Source organism: Asparagus officinalis, chromosome 5, assembly GCF_001876935.1.
Source record: "Asparagus officinalis chromosome 5, Aspof.V1, whole genome shotgun sequence".
Taxonomy (NCBI): Eukaryota; Viridiplantae; Streptophyta; class Magnoliopsida; order Asparagales; family Asparagaceae; genus Asparagus; species Asparagus officinalis.
Window position 1 is genome coordinate 42,773,356 of NC_033798.1, and position 22,111 is coordinate 42,795,466.

A 22,111-nucleotide genomic window follows, 5' to 3' on the forward strand; every position below is an offset into this window, starting at 1 on the left:
AGTGTCATGATCATACATACAAGAATTGAGCGGTATTTAGTCATCTACACAACCAAGTATCCCAAAGGCTTAATGTTGACAAGGATTCGAAGCTAAACTTCTAAGAAATTCAAACCAATACCCATGTGCAAATTCGGATTCAAATCATTTGGCCATGTACAAATTCAGATCCAAGGCACATACAAGAATCAAAAGACAAAAGAGCTCGGCCATGTACAAATTCGAATTCAAGGCATATACAAGAGCTCGGCTACATACAAGTAAAGGTTCTCAAGCCATATACAAGTGTAAATTCAAGTCCATTCTCAGCCATATACAAGTTCGAGTTCAATCATATACAAGAATTCAGTCATATACAAAAGTTCGATCACATAGATTCAAGTCACTGGGCCATAAGAATTACAAATTCGAATTACCATCAACATCAACCAAGAGTTAAAGATGAATCCGGCTACAACCATGGATTCGACCATCAACCAACCAACCAAGAGCTAGAGGGAATTTGGCTATGCACGTCAACTTGGATTTGGTTATATACAGGTTCAAAGTTTTCGGCCAACACTCAAGCCCCAAAGCCAAAATTTGACTCTTCCCCAAAGTTCAAGAATTTGAGCTTAATTATCAAGCTAAAAAAAACCACAGAACCTAATCTAAAATGCGGTTTTCCCCCAAGATTGAAGAACTAAGTTTTCAAATATCGAACCATGAACACAACATCAACCCGAAGTTTCGGCCATCATCAAAATCAGACATAGAGTTTTTTTTAGATTGAAGATTTAGAGCTTCAATTATCAAATTATTCATACAACCAAAGCAAAAATTTGGTCATCATCCCAATCCAAGTTCGGTTTTCCCCAAGAGTGAAAAGTTAGGGCTTCAATTACCAAGTTATGCATGCAACCATGAAGAAAAATTCGGCCACCAACAAACCCAACATCAATTTCAGTCTTTCCCCAAATTTAAGAATTAGGGTTTCAACCATCAAACCATGAGTTCAAGGCAAGAAGCTCAAAACTGAAATTAAACAAGCCATGAAAGGAGACTTACCTAAGTTCTTGAAGCTTGAAGGGGAAGAAGAGATCAAATCGTTGAAACCCTAGCCTTGAATATTCCTCTTTTGCTCGAATCCGAATTGGAAGAAGAGAGGAAGGAGGAAATAGGGAATTTAATGATGTGAATTTTGCTTGAGTTGGAATTCTTAGGCTGGAAGAGTTCTTGGATGGTTAGAGCTCAAGGAAGAAGAAAACCAAAGGAGGAGGGAGGAAAACTCTAGCTGGGGCCGAAATTTTGAAGAAGAGAAGAAGAAAAAGAGACTTAAGTCTCCAAAGCACTCAACCCGACCTACGTTCCGCGGGTCAGATTTGCGCCCGACCCGCGCGTGCAGGGGTCGGATAAATCCGACCCACGTTCACGCGGGTCAGATCCATCTAACCCGCGTTCGCGCGGGTCAGACATGATCCGATGGCCGTTTTTTTCGTTGTATTCTCTCTTGATTTCCCTCATATTCGGGATCCAACTTCATTGGCCTGAATAATTTCACGGCATTTTCACTCATATTCAGAATATTCGGGATCCAACTTCATTCTCCCGGATAATTTCACAACATTTTCACTCATATTCGGAATATTCGGGATCCAACTTCATTCTCCCGGATAATTTCGCAGCATTTTCGCCTGTTATCGGAATATTCGGGATCCGACTTTATGTTTTCGGTATCTCCGTGGCGTTTTCGCCTATTATCGGAATATTCGAGAGCCAATCTTATATTTTCGGATAGCTTTGAAGCATTCCGCTCACTTTCGGGGTATTCGGGTCCTATGTACACTCCAACGGGTATACGAGTCTAAACTGTTCCTCATTTTGACGGAAAGTTCCTAGAGAATATTATATATATAATAATTCTTAAGGATAACCCGGCAATCTCCGACGGGTACACGAGGTTAAACTGATTCCCAAAACTCCCAGGAGTACACGAGTATAAACTGGTTCTCCTCAGGTTAACGCAAAACCCTAGGTCAACGTGTAGCCCGACGTCAACGCCGGTCAATTATCAAATTATTCATACAACCAAAGCAAAAATTTGGTCATCATCCCAATCCAAGTTCGGTTTTCCCCAAGAGTGAAAAGTTAGGGCTTCAATTACCAAGTTATGCATGCAACCATGAAGAAAAATTCAGCCACCAACAAACCCAACATCAATTTCAGTCTTTCCCCAAATTTAAGAATTAGGGTTTCAACCATCAAACTATGAGTTCAAGGCAAGAAGCTCAAAACTGAAATTAAACAAGCCATGAAAGGAGACTTACCTAAGTTCTTGAAGCTTGAAGGGGAAGAAGAGATCTTCGAGGCATGGGGGATGGACATAGTTGGGCCAATTTCTCCACCATCGGCGAAAGGCCATCGCTTCATCCTCGCGATCACCGATTACTTCTCTAAATGGGCCGAAGCCATCCCCTTAAGAGAAGTCAAGACTAGCGACGTGATCAAATTCATCAAGCACCATGTCATATACCGATACGGCGTACCCCGGCGTATCATTCACGACAATGGCACGCAATTCGTTAGCCATGCCTTCACCAGGTTCTGTGACAAATTCCGAATACAGAACCTCTCTTCCACGGCCTACAACCCTTCAGCAAACGGTTTGGCCGAAGCTTTCAACAAAACGATCATCAAGATCTTGACCAAGCTGACTTCCACTAGCAAGCGCGACTGGAATGAAAAGCTAGGCGAGAGCCTGTGGGCATATCGTACGACGGTTCACACACCGACCGTCACCACGCCCTACTCATTGGTATACGGTTGTGAGGCCGTATTGCCATTAGAGATTCAGATCCCATCCCTCCGTGTCGCCTTAGCAACAGGAATGACGGCCGAGGAGAATCACCAATTGCGGCTCGCAGAGCTCGAGGCGTTAGATGACAAGCGACTGGAAGCTCAGCAGCACATTGAGTTTTATCCTTAAGTCTCCAAAGCACTCAACCCGACCTACGTTCCGCGGGTCAGATTTGCGCCCGACCCGCGCGTGCACGGGTCGGATAAATCCGACCCGCTTTCACGCGGGTCAAATCCATCTAACTCACGTTCGCGCGGGTCAGACATGATCCGGTGGCCGTTTTTTTCGTTGTATTCTCTCTTGATTTCACTCATATTCGGGATCCAACTTCATTCGCCTGAATAATTTCACGGCATTTTCACTCATATTCGGAATATTCGAGATCCAACTTCATTCTCCCGGATAATTTCACAACATTTTCACTCATATTCGGAATATTCGGGATCCAACTTCATTCTCCCGGATAATTTTGCAGCATTTTCGCCTGTTATCGGAATATTCGGGATCTGATTTTATGTTTCCGGTATCTTCGTGGCGTTTTCGCCTATTATCAGAATATTCGAGAGCCAATCTTATATTTCCGGATAGCTTTGAAGCATTCCGCTCACTTTTGGGGTATTCGGGTCCTATGTACACTCCAACGGGTATACGAGTCTAAACTGTTCCTCATTTTGACGAAAAGTTCCTAGAGAATATTATATATATAATAATTCTTAAGGATAACCCGATAATCTCCGACGGGTACACGAGGTTAAACTGATTCCCGAAACTCCCAGGAGTACACGAGTATAAACTGGTTCTCCTCAGGTTAACGCGAAACCCTAGGTCAACGCCGGTCAACGCGTAGCCCTAGGTCAACGTCGGTCAACGCGTTGCAATGAGAGTCAACACCGATTGATATGAAACCCTAAGGTCAACGTCGGTCAACATGTAGCCCGACGTCAACGCCAGTCAACGTGTTATGATAAGAGTCGACACGAAACCCTAAGGTCAACGCCGATCAACGCGTAGCCCTAGCTCAATGACGGTCGATGCGTTGCGATGTAGATAATTAGTTCAAAAGTCAACTCAATGATACAGACCAAAATTTACTCACCAATTCTGGTTCAAGGCTTCAACAACGGTCAGACGATAAACGCAGCACCGGAAAAATTTTAGCTATTCGACAAAATACAGAATAGGCTGAAATATGGAGAAGTCAAAAATTAAAACCAGCTGTAGGTCCTTTAACACCGACTGAAGGTGGGGGTCCATTATATCCAAAGCATTTCAGACTCCTCTATAAAAGAATGAGGCTGAAACACATTGGAGGGGGTATCTGTAGGCGTCTAAAATTGCCTATAACTTCTCACACGCAACTCGAAGCAATGAGTGGGCGAGTCAAGAAGATTCACCCAATTAGCTCGTGCGCGTCCGTCAACGCGTGCACGCCAATCAGCTCGTGCGCGTCGATTAACGCGCGCACGTCAACCATATCGTGCGCATCGGTCAACGCGCGCACGTCTATCAAGCTCGTGCGCGTCCGTCAACGTGTGCATGTCAAACAGCTCGTGTGCGTCGGTCAGCGCGCGCACGTTAAATCATCTCATGTGAGCCGGTCAACGTGCGCACTTCAAACCAGCTCGTACGCGTCCGTCAACGTGTGCACGCCAATCAGCTCGTGTGCGTCGGTCAACACACGCACGTCAATCAGCCCGTACGTGTTGGTCAACGTGCTCACGCCAAACAGCTCGTGCGTGTCGGTCAACGCGCGCACGTCAACCAGCTCGTGCGCGTCGGTCAACGCGCACACGTCAACCAGCTCGTGTGTGTCGGTGCTCGTGCGCGTCGGTCAATGCGTGCACGTCAAACAGCTCGTGCGCGTCGGTCAACGCGCGCACGTCAAATCATCTCGTGCGCGTCGGTCAACGCATGCACGTCAAACAGCTCGTACGCATCGGTCAGCACGCACGTCAAATCATCTCGTGCGTGTCGGTGAACGCGCACACATCAAATCTACATGTGCGCATCAAAGAACACGCGTACGTAAACCAACGCGCGTTCAACGGTCAGTCTCGTAACGAAGCGTACAAATCAACAAGTGGCTCAAATACATGAAACGGTGAAAAAGAACAAGTCCCAGAACGAAAAGCGCCAGAGGCGACAGACCCGCACCAGCGCGGAACGGAACAGACCGACCCGCACACGCGCGGGTCGGACTGTCTTACCCGTGCAAGCACGGGTCGGATTTGTCCGTTGTGCAATTCGGGGCCCAATACACGTTTTGGCGGTTTTTAAGCGGTTTTTTGAGGATTTATCTGTTCCAAGGGTTCCTAACTGACTTGATATCATCCCCAAACGTGGTTAGGCTGTTGTTAACCGAAGATAGAGCCAAATTACTTGTTCTCATCCAAATAACCGCACCCGAGGCCTATAAATATCAGCCTAAGGCCTCCATTTTCGAGATCTGGAATTTTATCAAGAGGACGAGGTGCTGCTGGATTGAAGAGTCAAGGAGCACGAAATTTTAGCAAAGGCCAACGAGATCCTGGCGAACTTCGGCACAAAGGAGAAGCCATTCGAAGGATCTGAAGCCCGTACGTCCATTCCTTGAGATTAGGCTTTGTCTTAATCTCGAGAAGAGTTACTGATTTCGCTTGGTCGATTTTAGCGCTTCAAGCAAATACCTCCTTGGTGAGGTAGGAGCTCTACCAATTTTTCGACAACCGGATCCGATCGACGGTCGTCCACGGATAAATCCCGGCACCGGCGAAGAACCCACGCAAGCAAGAAACGATAAACGGATCTTGTGTTTATTTTCAAGAGAGTTGTAATTATTTTATTTTCGTTATTTGAATTCATTTGTAACGATTGAAGTTTAATGAAATCAATGATGAAGGTAGCTTTCAACGAAAACACCTTTGTGAAGTTGATTTTTGCCGTATTAGAAATGAATTAGGCATGTGCATCCTTTAAAAAATATATCTTTTTGTCTATTTTGTTTTTATTCTTTGCTCTACCATTGTCATATTTTTTCTTGATCCTAAAATGTCAAGCCATGCTTAAGCACACATGGGTACTAAGAGGAGTGTAGAGGTGAGAGACCGGTGTCGTCCCAAAAGGAGTGGGGTAGGTGGTAATGCCTAGAGGTAGATCGTAATTCCTAACACTTGAGGGAGACACGGGTAGGCCAACACTTGAGGTGCATTTGTGTGGTTTTTTTAGCATGCATATTATCTTTACTCTACCCCATTTTTGATGGTGACAAAGGGGGAGAGAAATCTCCTAATTTGTGCACATTGTAAGGGGGAGTCTTATAGATAGGGGGAGCAACTATCTATAAGCCAAATAACCTTATAGGCAGGGACAACAACTATCTATAAGACAAATAATCTATTTTTACTTGCTCTTGCATAATGGTTGTTTGTCATCATAAAAAAGGGGGAGATTGTTAGATCATTTGTTTTGATGATGATTTACAAACACCATTATTGATGCTAATTGTTTATTGAGCTATATTGTAGATCACATATCATTAGCACCTTATATGGAGGAATTGAGCTATATTGTAGATCACATATCATTAGCACCTTATATGGAGGATTGGATGGAAAATGAGCTATAACGACAATATCATTAGCACCTTATATGGAGGATTGGATGGAAAATGAGCTATAACGACAATATCCAAGGAGGTGGAGGAAAAGTGATGAAGCAATGCTTTCAAGAGAACCATATGCATAAGAAGCTTCATCTACTCAAGAGTAAATATCAAGACTCAAGTCATGTATTTCTATGTGAGGGATATTTGCTATTTTAATTTTCTCTCGAGTACTTAATGTAGGCAAGTAGTTTGTTGATTACATTTGAAGCTCATGGGATATCCCACTTGCACACTTTCAAAACTCGTATTTTGGTACTTTTTCTAAAATGATGATTTTCACACATACGAGGAGCTTTTTGCAAAATTCCTTTTTAAACAAGTTTATCAAAATGTTTATAAACTATTCCCAAAGTTTTATATTTTTTAGAGTTTATTTACTATTTTTAACAGAGCCTTGAAACTCAATTTCAAAATTGATTCAGGCTGATAACCTGTTATCAGTCGACTGAAGTGTCGACTGATGAAACTACCTACAATCATCAAAAGTTTCTATTCTATTTTGGTCGACTGATCAGTCGACTGACGAGTTGTCGGTCGACTAAAAATGATCGCCAGTCGACTGATGAGCTGGTATTTGAATACAACGTTCAGCTCATCAGTCGACTGATGATTCTCGTCAATCGATTGATAAGCAGTCTAACAGCTAGTTTTTCTCAGAATCTGTTTCTCAATTTTTGGGGGATTTCCACTGGTTCTTTGGCTGTTGTCTTCTCTTCCTATAAATACCCAACAACCCCAACTACTTCAGCAACCAAGCTTTCATTGTAAATCTCTTGTGTTTGAGTTTATTGTTTTCAAAGTGCTTCAACTTTTATTTGCTTTCACTATTTCAAAGCCTACATCCAAAGCTTCAACTGCAATCTTATCTCTTGCTATAGGGCTACTATAAAGAGAGAGTTTCTCTTCGATTTTCTACTGTTGTGAGCTTGATCTCGTGGAGATCTATTGTGTGGTTGTGAGATCTCAATGGAGATCGTTGTATAGAAGAAGTTCCCACTTCCAAACCGGGTGTGTAGTGGATTTCTCCTTGAGAGTAGGGAGCGGGGACGTAGTTCAGCAGACCGAACCTCGTGAACATACCGCGTGTCATCAATTGGCTAACTATCTCTATCCCTACTCTCTTTTATTATCATTGCATTTCATATTTGTATGTGGTTTGTTAGAATATCTTTTAATTGCATATTATTTATCCATAAACCCTATTCACCTCCTCTCTAGGGCCTTTCAATTGGTATCAGAGCAAGGTCTCTACTGTTGTTAGGCTTAAACCCCTTAGAGAAAAAATCATTATGGAGGCTTCTATGAATATGCATATGCTAGAAGGACAATCCACCACTAGGCCACCCCTTTTCACCGGTAGCAACTTTGCCTATTGGAAAGCTAGGATGAGAATTTATTTATAATGCATTGACCTTGATATCCTAGACATTATGGAGAAAAAAATATGTCAATAACCTTAGTAGTGAAATGACCGAGGATGAGAGGAAACTAGCTAACCTTAACATTAAGGCCATGAATGCACTAATTTGTGGTCTTACCCCCAATGAATATAAGAGAGTTTCTATATGTGCAACCGCATACGAAATTTGGGAGTCATGAGGGAACACCCCAAGTGAAGGAGTCTAAGATTAGTGGACTCATGCATGATTATGAATTATTTAAAATGCTTTCAAGTGAATCTATTGACTTTATGTTTTCTTGGTTCACTAATATTATAAATGAATTGCATAGTCTTGACAAGGTCTTGGAGAATCAAGAGATGTGCTATAAAATTCTTCGCTCTTTGACGCTGGCTTGGGAACCTAAAGCTATGGCCATCGAAGAAGTATATTATCTATCTACTCTCACTCTTGATGGACTTATTGGCAAGCTCAAGGTCCATGAGAAGAAGGTTAAGGAGAAGGAAGAAGCACCCTCAAAGGCAACCATCCACCCCAAAAATTAAGTCCATAGCTCACAAGAGAGCAATTGATGATTCATCCTCCTCGGATAGTGAAGATGATGTCTCTAGAGAAGTAGCACATCTCTCTAGAAGAATATCAAAATTAATCAAAATGAATAATAATTTTAAGAATCGATCTAACAACAAATTTCCTTCTCATATAGGTAAATGCTTTGAATGCAACGAATCCGGACACTTAGCCAATGATTGTCCCAAGCTCAAAGAGAAGTATCTAAAATACAAGAAGAAGAAGGCTATGTATGCTGGTTGGGATAAGTCCGAACCAAGCGATTCGGATAGTGATGATGAGGGCGCCAAGATTGCTCTTCATGACCGGAACATTTGCTTCATGGCTCATGAAGATGAGGTACAATCCAAAACCGAAAGTGAATCTCTTTATATGCAATGTGAACTAGAAGCAGCTTTAGAAGAATTAAACTTTGAATTTAAAAAATGAGCAAAAGAATATTCTTCATTCAAAAAATTACATGTTTCTTGTGATTATAAGTATGAGCAACTACAATCTTCTCTTGCTTTAAAAGATGAAATGATAGGAGATCTAGACTTTCAGATTAGCCACCCCCCTCTAGGGCCTTTCAGATTCCTCACTGTACATGCAGCTATCGACACTTTATCTGGTGGTGCCGTATCAAGCCCCAAAAATCCCGGTTGAAAAACACGAATATAGTTATACCCGTCTGAGTTCGGGGTCCTGTGATGAGAAATGAAGCCATAATGAACCCGCTCATGATCATCTGTAAGATGCGAAGACATCTCTCGTCCCACGGCTTGCTTCTCCAAGTGTGCAAACGAGTACTGGCGAGGAATGGAAGGGATATATAGGGGACTTTCTTCATCGTCATTCAGCTAATCCTCATCATCAAGGGACAACATATCCAGATCCTCGACATGATCACCAAACAAATAATCTGACTTCTTCAGAACTTGAGTGGAGCTAGAATCCTTAGTAAACGGAGCATCTGTGATCTGCTGGTGCAAAGTATGATGAACCCCACTTTGTACCAGCCTATGAACCTCCCTAGGCTCATTTGGCTTGAACTAAGGAGTCAAGTCAATAAGCGGTCCCATTACATTAGCAGCAAAGGTCTCTCCGCTATTACCACTCGTCGCGTGAAGTGGGAAGCTATGCGCTGGGAACTCAACTAAAACAAATAACACACAACCAAAAAGATTATTTCTAAGATAAGGCGAGGAGTTGAACTCACCTGGCAAATTAGCAAGATAGGATCACTGTTTGGTCATATCGGCGAGATGATTTCAACTATTTTACACAAGAGGGACAAAGTACATTTTCGCGCAAATAACGTAACAATATACCCCGCCTACAGGGTACCATACAGCATGAAATCGCCCCATATGCCTGAAAACATGTATTAGCCAAGCAACACATGCCTCTCAAAGCTTCAATCTCCGCGAAGGAGGATATCAGCTCTTCCCGATTGACTTGCCAAGGAGACAAATGAGGGTGCAGCATAGCCTGAAATCATCCTCAATGCCTGAAAACGTGTATTGGCCATACAACACACGCCTCTCAGAGCTTCAATCCCCGTGAAGGATATCAGCTCTTTTCGATTGACTCGCCAAGGAGATAAACGAGGGTGCAATACACAATACCAAAAGTTATGAAGGCTCACCCCCGTGTGAAGAAACTACAGGAGCCTTCTTCTTATTATGCTGAGAAATGGAGCAACTTCTATGAAAGCGCGATTGTCGTGGAGACATGGCTAACCTGCAATGAAAATCAACAAATCAGGTACAATCTCAAATTCAAGAACTCGGAATTAAAAAGGGAAATTATGAACTTTAACTAAAAAATTCTACAAATAAAATGAGATTTTATGGTTAAAGTTTAATTAAACCTACGAGATCCATATATGTCAACAACGGGTTCAAATTGCGTTCAGGACCCTCATAATCAATTTTGGGCAAAATACCTAAAATACCCCTCGTGCTCAAGGCTCAATGATAGCCATGAGTACATTCAAATTCTGGCCATGTTTGAAATGGGAAAACCTAACATCCTTAACACCAAAATTTTGGTCGCTTTTGCATATAACCTCCTCAAGAAATTTTGGTCGATTTTGCATACAACCCCCTCCAAAATTTCGGCCATAAACCCACATCCAACCTCCTCAAATTTTTGGCCATGGGTATGCAACCCAAGCCCCCAAAATTTCAGCCCCTTTTTGCATAAAACCCCTCAAAACTTTAGCCATGGTTGAAAGGGGGGAAGCCATCATCCTCAAGTTCATATTTTGGCCGTTATCCTCATCATTCTCAAACTCAAACTTTGGCCAAAATACCCAAAATCCCCAAAGCTAAGTTTCGGCCAAGATTCCCATTACCCTCAAATTCAAATTTCGGCCAAAAATCCATCATCATCATGCCTATAATTTGGCCATGAACACAAACCCACCAAACCCACATCAAGATTTTGGCCATGATCACCAACAAACCCATGGCCATCAAAGCCACCTCCAAGCTCAAAAATTGTCGGCCACCATCATGCACACATGCCCAAATCTCAGCCATGGATAAAAATCCCAAGGAACAAATTCGGCCATGGACACAAACTTACAACCAAGTTTTGATCTTTTTCCAATATCAAAGATCATACACCAAAACCCATGGATTCTTGAATCAAAATCAAATGCACAAGAGGTCATGAAGAGAGTGCTTACCCAAATTAAAGGGCTTGAAATCCAAGAAGAGCTTAAACTCAATGAAGAAAAGCACAAGTCTTGAACTCAAAAGCCTAGTAAAACCCTAGATCTTAGAGTTGAATTTCGGCCAAGATCTAAAGGAGAAAAAGATGAGGGTTTTTGAGGTTTTAAAGGGGTATGGATATGAGAGATTTAGAACTCTTAAAGAGGAGCAAAGAGGGGTTTGAGAGTTTGAAAAGAAGAAGGAAGAAGAAGAGGGGAGGGAGATGAAAACCCTTGGACAAAAGAATTCATAAAGCCCTTGGACAAAGGCCTTCTCCCTCTCTCTTCCCTTGATCATAGGGCCGGCCCTCTCTCTCTCTCTCTCCTCTATTTTCTCTCTCCTCTCTCTCATGAACTCTCTCTCTCTCTCTCTCTCTCTCTCTCTCTTGCCAAACTGAGATTGCCCCAAGCTCAGAATTCTATCCCGAGCTCAAAATTCTGTCCAGAGATTAAATTTCTATCTCGGGGTCCAAAATGGGGTCCCACGCATTTAAAATACTGTATTTGGTTCATATTCACCTGCTATTAGCCATTGCAGTGTATTCGAAGCCCATATTCACACTCCGATGAGTATATGAGTATCAACTGCATCTCCTTAAACCTCCAACGGGTACACGAGGTTAAACTAATTGCCAAAACTCCCAGGAGTATATGAGTATAAACTGGACCTCCCCGCTCCAACGCCTTAAGACCCTAAGCTGTGTAGACTCCAGTCAACGTACGAGTATAAACTGTGTTTATGCCGGTCAACGCGTAGCCATGGATCAACACCGGTCAACGCGTTGCAATGAAAGTTAATGTCGGTCAATGCGTTACAATAAAGGTCAATGCCGGTCAACACGTAGCCGTGAGTCAACACCGATCAACACTTTGCGATGAAAGTCAATGCGTAGCTGTGGGTCAGCATCGATCAACTCATTTCCATGAAAGTCAACGTCGATCAACGCGTTGCAATGAATGTCAACGACGGTCAACGTGTTGCGATGAAAGTCAACGTGTTACGATGAAAGTCAACATCAGTCAACGCGTAGTCTTAGGTCAACACCAGTCAACCTGTTGCAATGAAGGTCAACGCTGGTCAAAGCACAGCCTTGGGTTAACGTCGGTCAACACATTGCGATGAAAGTCAATGTCAGTCAACGCGTTGCGATGAAGGTCAACACTGGTCAAAACATAGCCATAAGTCAACGCTGATCAACGCATTACGATGAAGGTTAATGCGTCGACAAATTTTAGCTAAAACAAGGCTCAGTTCAATTCTAGAACAAAGGATGATCCCAGGAGTTAATCGTAATTCAGATACGAACCTCCGATGAAGATAATTAGTTTAACGTCAACTCAACGACATGAGCTAAAATTAAAGATCAACACACATGTTTCAATTCGAGACTTCGACAACGGTCAGACGATAAACGCAGTACCGGAAGAACTTCAGATATTTGACAAAATACTGAATAGACTGAGAATTGAAGAAGTCAAGAACTGAAGCCAATTATAGGTCCTTTTACACCGACTGAAGGTTGGGCCTATCACATCCAAAGTATTCCAGGCTCTTCTATAAAAGAAACGAGACTAAAATACTTTGGAGGAGGTATCTGTAGGCGTCAAAAATTGCCTATGGATTCCCGCACGTAGCTCAAGATGGAGAGAAGATGATAAACATCATTATCTGAGTCGAAGAGGATTATCTGATGTTGACAAGCGAATGCAGCGAGTCGACAAAGCGTACGAGTCAACGGGATGGCAGAATAGCAAAAAAACGGTCCAATTGGGAAATGACGTCTCGGCCAAGGCCAATACACGTTTGTGTCTTGGCTAAGGCCGAGACAGTCGGCCAGGGCCGAGACAGTCCAGGCCTGGCCCGGACTGTCCAGGCCTGGCCCGGACTGGCCAGGACTTTCCTGACCTGGCCAGGACTGTCCCGACCCTAAAAAAAGTCGTTTTATGCCTATTTTCTTCCTGTTAACTACCCCGATTCTGATCCAGAGCCTCCCCAACTGATTTGAGGTTATCTACAGACATGGTTAAGTGGTTACAACTAAGGATAAGATCAAATCGTTTATTCTTATTCGAAAATAGGGTTTCTGAAGCCTATAAATACAGCCTTAGGGCCTTCATTTACACAGATCCGGAATTTTGAAGCCTCAGCGAAGCCCTGTCGAATTGAAGAGTGAGGAGCCACAAATTTCAGAGAGGAGGAAGTGATCTTGGTGAGTTCTTTAGCATAAAGAGGAAGAGTTCGAGAGATCTGCATCCGTTCATCCATTTCCTTGAGATCGAACCTAGCTGCGATTCTCGAGAAGAGTGATTATCTCGCTTTGCCGAGATAGTTACTTCAGTTTCTTGTCTCCTTTATGAGGCAACAAAATCTTTATATTGGATCTGATCAGTCGGTGGTCCACAGATAAACCCCGGCACAGGCCAAGACCCCACGCAAACAGCGAGTGATAAACGTCTGTTGTATGTGTTTTCAGAAAGTTGTAATTTTTTTTATTTGTTGAGATCATTGTAACGACTAAAGTTGTGATGAGTCTGTTAATGAAAGAACCAACTTTCCGCTAAAACAGTCTTTGGTTGGTGGTTAGATACAGGTGCTTCCTGTCATGTCTACCCTAACAGAGATTTGTTCTCTTCTTATGTTGTTTCCAAAGAGAACGTATCAATGGTTGATCGTTCTATAGTTCATGTTCTTGGAACTGGGACTGTGGTGCTGACTCTCTCTTCAAGGAAGACTCTCACATTGAAGGATGTGAAACATGTTCCCTCAATTACCAAAAACTTAGTCTCAGGAAGCCTATTGTGTGATGCAGGTATGAGGCTGGATTTCCAAGGAGAAAAGGTTGTGTTATCTTTTAAGAAAATATATTTTAGAAATGCATATTGTACGATGGCATGTATAAGATTAGTACTATCGTACCCAATTCAGTTGTTAATGAAATATCCTCTTCTGCTTACTCCTTTGTGTTATGGCATAATAGACTAGGACATTTAAATTATAGAAATCTGTTTAGCATGGAGTAGTTAGGATTACTTCCAAAATATGGGGGTAACAAACCTGAGAAGTGTGAAGTCTATGCTTAAGCGAAACTGATAAGGAAGCCCTTTCCAAGTGTCACAAGGAGCACTAAACTATTGGATCTAATTCACTCAGATAATTGTGATTTCAAGAGCTTCGTCACTCGAGGCGACATGAAATACTTCATCACCTTCATTGATGACCATTCTCGCTTCTTCCACGTCTATCTACTGAAATCTAAAGATGAAGCATTCAGCAAGTTTATCGAGTTTCGGACTCGTGTGGAGAAGCAGCTTGGACTTCAGGTGAAAAGACTCAGGAGCGACAGAAGAGGAGAGTACCGATCTAAGAAATCGGAAGCATATTTTAAGGATCACGGAATCATTGCTGAAACTACTGCTCCGTATTCTCCGTAATCTAATGGAATTGTAGAAAATTGACCGAGATGGTAAATTCGATGCTAATCACATCTGGTCTGCCTACTTGCTATTGGGAAGAGGCTTTTCTGATGACAAACTGGATTCTGAATAGAGTACCATATTCCAAAACTGATAGTACTCCTCATCAGTTATGGTTCGGATTTCCAGATTCTTTGGATAGTCTCAAAGTGTGGGGCTGTCTCGCATATGTTCGAGTTTCAGATATCAGAAGACATAAGCTCGGACCAAAGGCTAACAAATGTGTGTTTCTTGGCTTTGCTGAAGACATCAATGCTTACAGATTCCTAGACTTTAGAACCAGCTCCGTCATTGAAGCTCGGGATGCATAATTCTTTGAGGATAAGTTTATCAAGAATAAAGGTTTATTGCTCAAACATATAGCAGAGAATGCTAGTACATCAGATGACCAGAGGTGCCAGTTTTAAGAGAAACTGAAAGTGTCAATGATGAATAAGTTGCCGAACCATCTTCCAAGTATGTCAGGAGACAAAAAGATTTTGGAGATGACTTCATCACCTATGATGTAGAAAGAGATCCATAAACTTTCTAAAAAACAATGCAGTCAATAGATGTTCTTCTGTGAAAAGAAGCTATAGATGATGAGATGGATTTATTGATCCAAAATCACACTTGGGAGCTAGTGGGTATACCTGAAGGTGCAAGGCCTATCAGTTACAAGTAGATCTTCAAGAAGAAGCTTCATCCTGATGGTACTATTGAGAAGTACAAAGCAAGACTGGTGGCGAAAAGATTCTCTCAGAAAGAAGGAATAGATTTTTTTTGATATCTATGCACTAGTTTGTAGGATCACTACCATCAGAGTACTTATCGCATGGATGACGATAAAAAGGTTTGTCATACATCAAATGGATGTAAAAACTTCCTTTCTCAATGGAGATCTCATAGAAGAGAGCTACATGAAGAAACCAGAAGGACATGATGCTCCAGCTTGTAAAATTTATAAACTAGTTAAGTCTCTATATGAACTTAAGCAGACACCAAAACTCTAGCATGAGAAGTTCGATGGGGTTGTTCGCAACAATGAGTATTAAGTCAGTGAATATGACAAGTGCCTATACATCAAGGTCGCTAAAGAAAAAATGTTGGTTATCTGCCTCTATGTGGATGATATGCTCATCATTGGAAGTGATTTGGAGATAGTAATATCTACCAAGAAATTTCTTTCAGCACAGTTCAGCATGAAGGACCTTGGAACTGCGGACGTGATTCTAAAAATCATAATCATATACTCTGAAGAGGGTATTGGACTGTCCCAATCTCATTATGTTGAGAGCATGCTAAGAAAGTATGGCTACTACGACCTGTCAGAACTGTCAGTGCTGTATGATTACAACAAGAAGCTACGACCAAACACTGGAAGACCAGTAGAGCAGCTAAGGTACTCAAAGATCATTGGGAGTCTTATGTACGCGATGAGCTGTACAAGGCCAGACATAACACTCGATGTAGGAATGCTTAGTAAGTTCACAGGTAATCTTAGAAAGCTTCATTGGGATGTTGTTCAAAGATTGATGAGATACTTGAAAGGACCTACAGGTCTGGGCTTATTCTACAGTGGATATTCGGCTGTAATCGAAGACTATTCAGATGCGAGATGGTGCTTAGAACCAGATGAGTGCAGATATACTGGAGGTTTTGTCTTCATCATGGGTGGAGCTGCCGTCTAGTGGAAGTCTAAGAAGCAGACCATGATTGCACAGGAATCGACGGAATCTGAGTTCTTCGCACTCTATGTTGTAGGAGATAAAGCTGATTAGCTCAGTTATTTTCTCCGAGACCTTCCATTGACAGAATTGCAATGTGCAATTACTATCTATTGTGATAATCAGACGGCGAGTGTTATGACAGCGAACTCGATGTTCAATGGAAAGAAGCGGATCATTCGTCTGAAGCATGGCTATTTGAGAGAACTCATTTGCCAAGGAGTCATCTCTGTGATTGACGTTCGGTATTCAGAGAATGTGGCTGATCCTTTGACTAAGGGTCTAAAAAAGGATATACTCAAAAGGATGTCTGCTAGAATGGGTCTTAACATTTTGTGAGTCTTACAAATACTCATCATGTACATCAAGTTATTAGTTCAAGGCTTACGCTACTAATGATAAGATGATTGGTTCAAAAGTCAAGTAAGACTTGCAAGTAAAATCCTATCATGGTATAGAGGATGGTTGTTAAGACTTAATGAGTCCAAAGTATTTTAGATGGGGGCTGTTGGACAGGTAACATGCCTAAAGGACTCATCGATGATCCTATCATGTAAAAGGGATGACTGTTAAGTCTTAAAGAGTCCAAAGTATTTCGAATACGGGGTATTAGATAGGAAACACGCCTAAAGGACTCACCTAGAATCCTATCATGAGAGATAATGACTCTTAAGCCTTAATGAGTTCAAAGCATCTCGGATGCGGAATGTTTGATAGGAAACATGCCTTAAGAACTCACCTATGCCTGGATGGAGATTTGGTCATCTCCTATGGTGTCTTGTGGAAAGATACGTAGAGCCCTAGCTGAAACCAGGACATACACAGGGCCATAAATCTGCAAGGCTAAGGCAAATGCAAAGGCAAGTGTGGTTTAAAATGAAAACTATCACAAATGAGTTTGATCTTGTATGATCGCAGGATTTTAGACATGTGCTGGTTCAAGTCTCTGCGACACCATGCATCTGTCTTTTATTCAGTTGGTTTAAGGGGGATTCAAGTCCTTACGACATCTACCTTATGCACAACGATTGAAACAACGACATTGTTACACGACAATAGTTTAAAAACTTGTGGGGGATTGTTGGATATTTTTGGTCAAAACCGCTTTTTAAAATTGAGTTATCAAACTATGTATTTATTAACTACTGGTATTTTTTAGAAATTCTTCGTAGCGTAGCGGAAAGTTAAAGTTTTGATATCTCAAAGATCCTATGTTCGAGGTTTGCCAACGGTAAGCTGAGAATTATTTTTATTTAATCAATCCTTCAAAAGTTCTAGTGGGTAGTGGATCGTGGGTCGTGGGCCAATGGGCCGGGGATCGGGGCTAATCGGGCTGAGGCGCTAAGTGACACTTTGTTAGACGTACTTTGCACTTCGCACAAAGGCACGGGGCTAGGTGGCACCCTTTGGCGTCATATTGGCCGCCACGCAGACTCCATCGCAGGCTGCTTCGCAGCATGCAGGCGAGCCTCGCGTTCACAGCTAGGGCAAGCCTCGCGTTCGCAGACCCTCGCGTTCGCGTGAGGCTGGACGCGACCCTCGTGTTGCGCATGATCGCGACCCTTGCGTTCAGACGTTACTGCATGCAACAGTTACAACATTTATGTTATTTGCTATTACAAACATAATTGTCATAAATATCATTATGTTTGTGTCAAATTAAATGTGGATAACCTTTGAGCTGGTCTTAGAGGCCTATATATAGTGCCTCTTGAGGAGCTCTTGGATATATGAAAAAAGTGATATGAAAAATAGAGACGAAAATCTCTTTTGTGCTGCTGTGCTGCTGTATTGCTACTGCAGAATCTGAAAGCGTGCAAGCTTTAATCTGTGCTCAAAGGAACATAGCCCTGAACTGAAAGGTTGTTTAAGATCGAAAGATCTTTTGCCTGAAACGAAAGGTTTTGAGCTGAAATGTTGTTTAAGATAGAAAGATCTTTTGCCTGAACCAAAAGGTTTTGAACTGAAAGGTTGTTTAAGATCGAAAGATCTTTTGCCTGAACCAAAAGGTTTTGAACCGAATTGTTTTAACAGATCGAGAATATCTTTACCTGAACCGAAAGGTTTTGAACCGAAAGATTTGATAGATCGAGGAGATATTTGCCTTATAGATCGAGGAGATTTTGACAGTACCTGGTTGGTGCACGCTAGTATATATTGTACTACTGTTCCTAAAAACAGTTTGGCCTTTGAATCCTTGCACCGGAGTAGGCCAAATATTGCTTTAAACACAGTGTTTCATAAACGTACAACAGTTAAATTTTAAAAAATATAAAATACAACACTTCAACTCTCTAACAGATTTATCTGTTTTATTCCAAATTTAACCACAAGCGCCAACAAACTTTAACCCCTCACTACTCTCCAGGGTTTATAACTTTACGAATTACTAAGCAGAACAATCAGTTTCATAGTTACCAACAGGATCTAAATCCACATCATTTCATAATGCGGATCCTCAATAATCCAAGCTTCAAAAATTAGAAATTAGAAATTCACTAGGTATCTCTAGAGAGCTCCGTACAACTATCACAAACATCATGCTATTTTAACCGTCACTTTCACCCTAACAAAAAGCAAGTCAGTGTCCAAGGACGTATATACACGCCCAGCTTGACGCTAACCAATTACGCACACATGATTGTAACGAGATCAAATGTAAATCCGTGCCACATATTTACAGGTACACTTATTCCTCCCAAAAATACATTGATTTTGTCAGCTCCCCATGCTCCTGCCAAACGCAAGAGAGACCTGAGATCGATGCGTCCGACTAGTTTGTAACCATATCCAATTTCCAGTACAACAAGTTGCACTCAACAATAGCTCGCCCTGCTCCCAAGCACTTCGAATCCTGACAGATTCCGATTTTCTTCATATTGAAATCTTTTCGAACTTGCGCTGTGATTGTTCACATTAGAATCGAAGTATTGAGATGAAAATGGAGGTACTGAATCAAAACCCTGACTCATTTCAGCTAACATCCCTCGCAGCTCTTCTAAGCTGTACTCCCGCTGCTGCAATGCACAAAGTTTGGCAACAGAGAAGATTATTTACTTAAATTTCCCTCAATTGTATTTCATTTCTTATCGAAATCATAACTTTTGAACATAGAGATGGAGATACTAAATCTGGTCTCAAATGAAATCGAAGCTATATACTAAAAGCAGAATTCTTCTACAACCTAATACGCATCTGACTTTATGTGTTAGGTACAGGTTCATATTCCATGGCTTTCTTACTCTATTGAAGGATAAAAATATGACACTTTTAACTTCCATCTTAATTTTAAATGTAAAGTTTCAGTACTAACTTCAATAATTTACATAACAATATGACACTTTAATTCTCTTCTTTCGAATTCTAATTTCAAAATTCCCGAGAGCCTTTTGTTAAAAAGACTTGAGTTATATGTCAAGAAAATGATGAAATATATTAATTGTTAATTATTCAGTAGTGCATATGCCAAAAGCCCTTCATTTTTATCAGCACTGCTTAAAAAAATCATAAAATCCATGATCACTGTTTTTCCCCCCCCAGAAGAATGTCCTCTGCAATGAAGTTATTCATGTTTTCTTGATGTAATATATAGCCTGATATCCATGAAAATAAGTTAGTGAAATCTCAAGCATCAAATTCCATTCATAGTAATGGCTGATTTCTTTTATGAATACATAATTTGCATAAATTAACTTTACCTCTTTTCTCACATTTGCCATCAGGTCCAACATTTCCTGAACAAAATCACAAAACCCCTGCAGGAAAGAAAAGAATTCCTAATTCACAAAAATGGAATACCAGAAATCAAAAAATTACGAAAAGATACACTTATTCACAGGCATTGATCAAATAAAAGCGATGAGTACCTCGACCACCTCATCATCTTCAAACGGATCATAGAGTCCGGCATCATACAACGCTCTCTTCCCCTCATCAGACAACACTAATACCCAACAAAATTAATTAAGAAAATAATAAAAAATAAATAAAACCCAAAATTAACCCAAACCATTAATCTACCTTGATAAGCTTCTTGAATTTGCTGGAACCTCCTCTTCGCCTCCTCCGCCGCCGATGGCGTCTCCCTTCTTGCCCACCTATCTGGATGCCATTTCTGATGCAAAAATTACACAATTTAAGGCCAAATCCTGCAAATTCAGCAATTTCCAGAACTTACGAGGGTTTTGATGCAAAGAACGATACCATAGCTAGCTTCCTGTACGCGCTGCGGATTTCGGAGAATGATGCGTCAGGGCGGATGCCCAGAACGGCGTAGTAGGATTCTGTTTTCATAACCGAAACCGAAACTTAAACCAAGACAGAAACGGAAACATAACAGAGGGACATTCGAGAGGTTAGTCGAGATTTATAGGCTGGCCTAAGGAAGAGAGAGAAAAATATCTGAGATTGTTTGGAGAGAGAAAGGGTCCAGAAACTTCTGGGGAAAATATCGGCTCTCTGTAGAAAATCATATGGACAGCAAGGAAGAGCTTTTCAATACGCAGAGGTTAATGTTATAACGTTCACATCCGGACAGGCTCTAATAATTAGGTAGTACATGGAGAGCATCCAGTTACTCAAATAATCTACCGTTAATATAAGTTTTAGGCTTTTTAATAGGGAGGGTACTACTTTATTTTAAAATAGTTCAAAACCATATGCTTAGGGGCTGTTCAGGTTGGGCCATTATTTTAGGAAACATTCAGTTTTGGAACAAAAAAATAGGTTTTGAGAGGTTTTAGGATTCTAATAACTGTGTTTGTTTTAATTTTTATAAGAAAAGATTTGCTAAAAAGAGAGAAAATAGTGTTATTTTTGAACAGCTCATTTCCTGTCTTTCGGAGTGGAAATGGGCTGCCTGACACACGCTTGCCAGCTCCGCTTTTCCAGACTTTACTTTTTTCTTCACGTGACAAAGTCAGAACTGTACCCCCCATTACCCTCACTGCCTCATCTTCTCATTCCCTCTTCTTCTACCTTTCTCTCATCCGTTTCGTGCTGCTTCATCGAAAAAATCAAGGATATCTGCTACAATCGGTCGCAAATTGATCTACTATGGTAGATTAAAACCTTGATTATCTCCTCGATGAAGCCTAGCTCTTGATTTAAAAAGAAATTTTCTGATTTTTGGGTTATACAAGTTGCTGATTTTCTGATGTTGGGGGTTTTCACGGTTGACAGGGCATAAATGATGTCCAAAAGTTGCAAATACACAACCAATCAAATTATAGTATAAAAGCTATTGATCCCACGAGAGATGTGTTTATAAGAAATAATTAGAATCGGTTCTTATGTTGTGTGCTTGACAATTAGGAGTGATGGACGTGTGTGATTGTGGGGAGATATGAGAATTGTTGTGAATATATACAAGTGACAATAAAATGAGATTGAGAGGAGAGAAGAAAGAATTAAAGGAAAACTAAAAGCAAGAATGAAAAGAAAATTCAAGAAAATAAAGATGGGTTGTATGTCAACAGGTTTTGTGCATCGCCATATAATTGCTCTTGTGCTCTTTCTTTACTCCACCATATCTTACTATAATCGACCCTAAACCCATACGAACTTAAAAACTCATTTTGTATGTCAACAGGTCATATATCCGGTCGGACCTTTGACATGGGTTGTAAATGGGTCACAATGAATTGTCGAGAAGCCCTAAATTAACCTGCATTATTGTCATGCTGCCCACAAGTATGATTGTCCACGAACATTTTGATTTCAAGTCTATTTTCATCTTTAGGTGGAGAAGCAAATAACATCCACGGGCAATTTTTGGTTTCCTTA

The 22,111-nt window shown here is 41.3% G+C and overlaps 2 protein-coding genes across 2 annotated transcripts; one reads left to right on the forward strand and one right to left on the reverse strand.

Annotated features, from left to right (window-relative positions):
* LOC109841757 (uncharacterized mitochondrial protein AtMg00240-like) lies at positions 15,899-16,291 on the forward strand. Its single transcript, XM_020410697.1, has one exon. The coding sequence runs from the start codon at positions 15,899-15,901 to the stop codon at positions 16,289-16,291; it is 393 nt and encodes a 130-aa protein (XP_020266286.1).
* On the reverse strand, positions 18,793-20,812 carry LOC109843786 (dnaJ homolog subfamily B member 3-like). Its single transcript, XM_020412749.1, has 5 exons — positions 20,531-20,812; positions 20,348-20,441; positions 20,194-20,270; positions 20,026-20,082; positions 18,793-19,344 (listed from the first exon to the last, which is right to left on the reverse strand). The coding sequence occupies exons 1-5, from the start codon at positions 20,618-20,620 to the stop codon at positions 19,144-19,146; spliced, it is 519 nt and encodes a 172-aa protein (XP_020268338.1). The 5' UTR covers positions 20,621-20,812; the 3' UTR covers positions 18,793-19,143.

Coding starts and splice junctions, on each gene's coding strand:
- LOC109841757 (XM_020410697.1), top strand. CDS start 15,899: ATGCTAAGAAAGTATGGCTACTACGACCTGTCAGAACTGTCAGTGCTG.
- LOC109843786 (XM_020412749.1), bottom strand. CDS start 20,620: ATGAAAACAGAATCCTACTACGCCGTTCTGGGCATCCGCCCTGACGCA. Junction 20,442..20,530: donor CGTACAGGAAGCTAGCTATG/GTATCGTTCTTT, acceptor TTTTTGCATCAG/AAATGGCATCCAGATAGGTG. Junction 20,271..20,347: donor AATTCAAGAAGCTTATCAAG/GTAGATTAATGG, acceptor GTTGGGTATTAG/TGTTGTCTGATGAGGGGAAG.